Raw genomic sequence first — 6,290 nt, 5'->3', positions numbered from 1 at the left:
CGACTTTGCGTAATAAATTATTAAATTCAGCTCGACCTTCCTTTGCGTTAGTGTAAAAATCCACTCACTCATGAATATTAATGAGGTGGGTGGGCCTCATGTGGAGTGACGTCACGCGGGGGAGTGGACTTCATGTGGAGTGACGTCACGTACAGGACACATTCTTGGCTTATTCTAGTAGTAAATACTCCCCATTCGACAAACTCACCACTCGCACTAAACACTCACGGCACACACAAACACCACTCACCCACTATACAGATTCACCACAATCACTCTGTGGCTGCGATGTCTTCATGATGAACCACGATCCATCCACTGCTGGATGAAGGCCTCCCCAAGCCATCGCCACACGTCACGGTCCACCCAGCACCTCCACGTGCGGGTTTCTTCGTTCCATCGCGAAACGGCGGTGGACGCCCCCTCGGAGCGCGAATTCCCTCATTTGGCTGCCACTCCTCCTTGAGTCTCCACCTCCGGCCCCCGTCCCCTCTCGGGCCGTGCCCTGCCTCTGCCCACTCGTCGGGCGACGAAAACGCATCTCAAGAACGGCACGTGGGGCTCGCGTTGTTACGCTGTACAGAATAGAGATCTTTATTAAAACCGCGATATTTCAATATATACATAAAATTCAAGGTTCATTAGAAATAAAAAAAAAATCCAACGTTACAAGTTCATTGTACAGGACGAAAATAAAATAAGGACGGGCCAAGCAGTCATCGGCCTCCCAGCAGACAACACCTGAACTTGATTCGCCTCGAAGCACGCACACACGCACTTGCACACCGACACCTCGACTGACCGTGAAGCAACCCCGACGCACGCCAACTCGCCGCTCACAACCCGACCTGAAAGGGCACGGCCAACTTAAAGTGCTCCTCCAGCCTCCTCCACGGGGCCCGGCCGCAACAAGTTTTTGGTCCGACTCTCGGCGCTTTGCGAGGACACGCGAGGTATCAAGGTACACGCCGCACAAGGAGACGCGCACGCAGAGGGCAGCGGCGATTCTAGAGCGATTCTGGGGGGTGTCCCAGCCTCTCCAGTGAATGGAAGTGTGGCCCTCTCCCGCCCCCCGCCTCTGCTCTGCATGTGCCCCCCCGCCCCCCTTGAGAGGCTGTTTTTCGGTATGGATGAGGCACCCGAGTTAAAGAAGAGGTTCTCCGGCACTTTTTCGGTTTGTGCCGCGCATTGCTCGTCACGATGTCCGGCGGTTCGCTCCACGCGTCCATCGTGCTGATCGGCGTACGGTGGCGCAACCCGGAGACACGTAGCAGAGCTGCGTGGAGCAACCGCGAAAACCCACGCGGGGGTTACGTTGGAAAGGTCACCACGGAAAAGCCCGGTGATGCCATCGCCACCACCGCGCCCATCCATCGTTTCCCTTTTTGCCAGATCCGGCGGCATTTGCACAATCGACGCCTTGTGACCTCCAAAACCTGCTGGTCCCATCCCCATCCCACTCGTGGAGTTCTACACCGAAGCTGCGATGATGCGGACAGAGCGGCCCTCCCACATTAGCTGGCGATGCCTTCTGTGCCCTCGAACCCCCGTCGACACACACGCACACCGCACACGCACACGCGCACACACGCACACCGCGTCGATATAATTGGTCCTTGCTGCGCACGCATGGGGAAGCGACGAGCTCGCTGTAGCATCCTCCCCCGTTGCCGTTCCCCATCGCTCCACTCTGTCCCCTTCACATTAACGGCGGCGACGCGACTGGTGTCCGTCCCACTTCCCGCGTCCTCCAGCGGCGCTCTCCTCGCCCGTCGCGACAACAACGGTGCGGTCCACTCTCCATCACCCGGGGTGATGGGGGGGGGCAGGCAGGGCTCGGGATTAACTGAAACGTGGACAATGCAAATCATATGCACAATAGGGTGACAAACGTATCCACCGATTACGTAGCACGGGGGTGAATTATTTGTGGCTCTTTTCAATGACCGGGTCATCAAGAGCGAGGATGCGCGGTGCTCCCGCGCGCAAGGCCTCGAGAACACCATTGTTAAGTTTGTCGCGAGCACGGCTTCCATCCGCAACCTCGGATAATGGGAGCGGTGACCGTGGCCGCACGGCCGGGAGGGGCCGACGTTTCAGAAGCGGACGGGACGCGCGGGGGAGGGGCACGGCACGGGCGGCAAACCCCGGCGCCCCCGCTCGAGAGCGCGCCCACCCGGCGCGGCCCCGGTGTCACCGTGGTGCCGCGCAACCGCTCCCGCGCCCGTCCCGAACCCGGCACGCGCTTGCTCGGAAATGCCCTCGGCTAGGGAGCAGATAACATCGGCAGCCGCAGCGTCCGACAAACGGCCCCCGCCCCCCACGGAATATTACGGCAGCCGCGGAGGCGACGAGCACAGCCTCGTGCCGCCCGGCGTCGGTGGCCCTTTGCGCACCGCGGCTCGACACGCCCGCACCGCGGCTCGCTCGGCCTCGCCCGGGAGGCGGCGCTGAGATTCGGTGGGAAGAGGGCGGCCTTGACGGGCACGGAGCTACGGGCAGCTCCATGCCCCGGGCCGGGCGCGAGCGCCGCGTCTTGCTCAGAGTGACGGGGTGTGTGTGTGCGTGCGTGCGCGTAAAATACCCGGTGGGCGAGCGGAACCCTTCGCCCTCACTGCATTTAAAACCGGATCGAAACAATTAAAAATAATAATTACACTTGAAAGTGATAGGCGCCTCTACAGTGTAAATCCCAGTGCATTTGTGTCGCGCGCAGCAAAACTGTGACGCGGCCCCGACCGTCTCGCCGCCTTCCTCCGTTGAGTTCGGCGAGGGCCAGAACCGGGGCCCGCTCCGTGATTACCGCTGCATGACAGCGAATCCGTGGCGGGGAAAAAATCATCGTTCAGAGACGAGACGAGCGAGCCCGGACAACGGGGCGCTCCGCTCCTTGGAACGCGAGTTTACAACGTCTCCACGCTCCCCTTCCACAAGTGCAAAATGTAACCATTACGATAGAAATCCTCCTTCCTGTGCATCGAACGCAGCCGATCAGCTGTCGAGCACACACCAACCCGGCCAACCGGCCACCCGGCCAGCAACCTCCAAACACAGGCAACCAACAGACAGACACGCAGACACACAAGCCTTGCACGCACACACGCACGCGGTGGCGGCATTGCGGACGGAGGGTCCGTAACCGCGGGGCGATGATGGGCGGCGTTGGCCGGGAGGGGGTGGGGAGCGTGTTCACGACGGGTTGTACCGCGTCTCCCCGGCCGACACTTGACTCATCCTCTTGGTGCTGCCCCACAGCTTGCGCAGCTGCCCCGATCGGATCTGTGACGGCGCACGCGCGCACACACATGCGTGGGAAGGCGCGTGCTTACGTTGCCGTTTGCAATGAGGAATGTGGGGCCTTGGCAACAACAACAGCAGTCCGCGTGCGTGGCTGTGTGCTAGTGAGCGGCTGTGCGAGTGTGTGGGCGCGCGAGCGAATGGGTACGTATGTGACTACGTGCGTGCGCGTACCTCGGGTGCCCGCCCGACGCCCACGAAGATGAGCTTGCCGTCGGCCAGGCCGACGAGCACGTGGCTGCGCTCCTTCGTGACGGAGACGCAGTGCACGGGCACGCGCATCGCCAGCGACGTCACCTCCTCCAGGCTGCCACCACGGGGGAGGTAGGGGAACGGGGCGGAATGGAGGGGAGCACGGGGAAGTGGGGACATGGTGGGGACATGGGAAGAGATGAATCGCAAGGTGAGGGGAAAGGTAGTGGATGTTGCAGGCGAGGGCCTGTGCCACCCATAACGGTTATCCCATGCGGGTGAGCACGTGTCTGCCACCACGACCTACCCTTACGGGCGAGTCTGTTGCACCCACACAGGTGAGCGAGCGAGCGTGCGGGTACCTGTGCAGGTGCCGTATGGACAGGTTGCACTGCATGCTGCCCAGCACCACGTGGTCCCCTGCGACGCACAAGTCGGTGAGCTGCTCGTACAGGCCCTGGGAGGCGAGGTGCCGCCCGTTCACAGAGTACACGTGCAGCGTGTGCTTGTCCTGCGCACGCAGCCATCGCACGAGTCAACGAGGCAGGCTTGCCTTCGAAAGAGCGCCCTCTACGCCGCGGCGTACAGATTGCTGCGCGTGGTGTGCGTGGTGCGCGTGGTGTGCGTGGCGAGTGCAGCGAGCATGATGAGCGTGGCAGATATTAGTGTGGTGAGAGGGTAGCGAGCGTGGCTGGGCACGGTGATGGCCGCTCACCTTGAGGCTGGCCTTGGCCTCCAGCGTGCTGTACACGACGACGTGGCCCTCGCAGGAGAGCGCGAGCGCCGGCACGGACAGCGGCAGGGAGCTCTCACACGGCGGGCGCAGGCAGCGCATGTACTGGCCGCGCTGCACCGTGTGCACCATCACCATGCCGTCCTGGCGCGCGCGCACACACACACACGTGAGCGGGCGGGCGCCGGTGAACAGTCGGGGAAGATGACCGGCGCACACCCCGCGCTGCTGAGTAGCAATGACGTGATGAAGAAGGGACCCGGCCAGCAGAGGATGCCCTGGGGCACGTTGGTGCTGCCCTGGCCGCCCAGCTGCCCCTGGGGCTCCGTATTGTTGTTGTTGTTGGTGATGGGCCTCCGTTGCTTCATGCTGCGTTGTGTCGCAGTGTTATCTAATCGAGGATTTAACATAGCGACTTTGTCACAGCACTTTCAAATAATTATAAATGGTACATTAGTTATTGGCTGATGGGGAAAAGGGATGGGATTTGAGAATTGGGGAGGGGAATGGATGGCAAGGGAGGGTGATGATAGGGAAAGGGAGGGGCGAGGTAAGGAAGGGGGAGGACGGTTAATGTTTTACGGACAAGGACAGGAAGTAAGAGGGATAGGCTAATGAAAGAAGATCAGTCTTAAGAGAGAAACGAAAAATGGTTTAGTGAAGTGGCCTATGTTGATGTGGAGTGGGAGTTTATTCCAATGGAGGGGAGCCAGAAGGGTAAAGGAGCAGAAACGTGACTGAGCACGGGGAGGGGGGGCGTGGTGTGGGACAAAAGAGATTGTGAAGGCGGTGGCCGAGATGGGACAGAGTGATGAATAATAGAAGCGAGATAGGACGGGGCTGGAGCATGGAGCGATTGGTAAACGACGGCAAGGAATTTGAATAAACAGCGGTAGTAGACGGGAAGCCAATCGAGTCGGACAAAGGAGAGCAGAGGAATGGTGCTTGCCTAAGCCACCCTCGCCTTCTAGGGTACCGGACAGTGAACACCCAGCAAGGTGGCAGTGGGGAACACAGGTGCTGAAACACAGGTGCTGGAACACAGGTGCTGGAACACAGGTGCTGGAACACAGGTGCTGGAACACAGGTGCTGGAACACAGGTGCTGGAACACAGGTGCTGGAACACAGGTGCTGGAACACAGGTGCTGGAACACAGGTGCTGGAACACAGGTGCTGGAACACAGGTGCTGGAACACAGGTGCTGGAACACAGGTGCTGGAACACAGGTGGTGCAGCGGTCAGCCAGTTAACCCCACACACCTGGGCCTGTCCCGTGATCTCCTGCCAAGCACCTAGCCTAACACAAGCGCTGTGGTGCCGTCTTCTGTTGTTGTTGATGTTGTCGATGTTGCGTGTGTCTCACCTTGGCGCCCGAGACAGCCATGTCGAGCTCGGTGCTGATGGCCACGCACAACACCTCCGCCGTGTGGCCGTACAGCACCTGCAGCGGCTTGGGTATCAACCCCACGCATATCCCACCCTGCAGCACACGGGCAGACGGGCACATACACGCACGCACACGGGGAAAGAGATTCCCTATGTAGTAGACAGACAAGAATATGCATTTCAAATCGAATTTCAACTTTATCGTGCTTCACCGGGTTAGAACTCGAGGGGCCAGGACGAGCCTCGTTCACACGAGCGACCGTGACAGATGGACGAGGCCGGCGCACGGCCGCGCGCAGCTCAGTTGGAAGAGCTGTGACATGGCGCGCACGCGTGGCGGGCACCTGGTAGAGGAGCTGCCACACCATGCACGTGGTGTCCCGCGAGCCCGTCACCAGGTGGATGCCGCAACCGTCCAGCGCCAGGCACGTCACGATGTCTGCGCGCCGCGGGCGGCAAAACGACAAGAAAGACGGCGGGCTCAACGGCGCCGATACCGGCTGACAGAGGTGGACCAGAGGCACGGTTACAACGGGACGGAACCATCGATGGAATTACAGGGAAAACCTGACGTCGCATGGTCCACGGCCACACACGAGCGACATTCATCTGTCGCTGCGATCACGTGAGCCGCACCAATCTGGTACCAGGGTGGGAATGTATTCCTACCTGACCACAACG

General features: G+C 60.5%; 1 protein-coding gene across 2 annotated transcripts in view; it reads right to left on the bottom strand.

Annotated features, from left to right (window-relative positions):
• Positions 1-567: 567 nt before the first annotated feature.
• Positions 568-6,290, bottom strand: part of LOC144724719 (neurobeachin-like protein 1) — a 55,642-nt gene continuing 49,919 nt past the window's right edge. For both annotated transcript variants that reach the window (XM_078604059.1, XM_078604060.1), the window contains 6 exons: positions 5,954-6,048; positions 5,587-5,703; positions 4,205-4,366; positions 3,852-4,000; positions 3,472-3,604; positions 568-3,279 (listed from right to left, as the gene is read on the bottom strand). In XM_078604059.1, coding sequence (XP_078460185.1) covers positions 3,190-3,279; positions 3,472-3,604; positions 3,852-4,000; positions 4,205-4,366; positions 5,587-5,703; positions 5,954-6,048 — 746 coding nt within the window. In that variant the 3' untranslated portion in view covers positions 568-3,189. The remainder of the gene's footprint in view (positions 3,280-3,471; positions 3,605-3,851; positions 4,001-4,204; positions 4,367-5,586; positions 5,704-5,953; positions 6,049-6,290) is intronic.

This window comes from Lampetra planeri, chromosome 21, assembly GCF_965212315.1.
Source record: "Lampetra planeri chromosome 21, kcLamPlan1.2.h2, whole genome shotgun sequence".
NCBI classification, from domain to species: Eukaryota; Metazoa; Chordata; class Hyperoartia; order Petromyzontiformes; family Petromyzontidae; genus Lampetra; species Lampetra planeri.
Note: the sequence above shows the minus strand (reverse complement) of the source record. Positions and strands in the feature narration are given on the sequence as shown.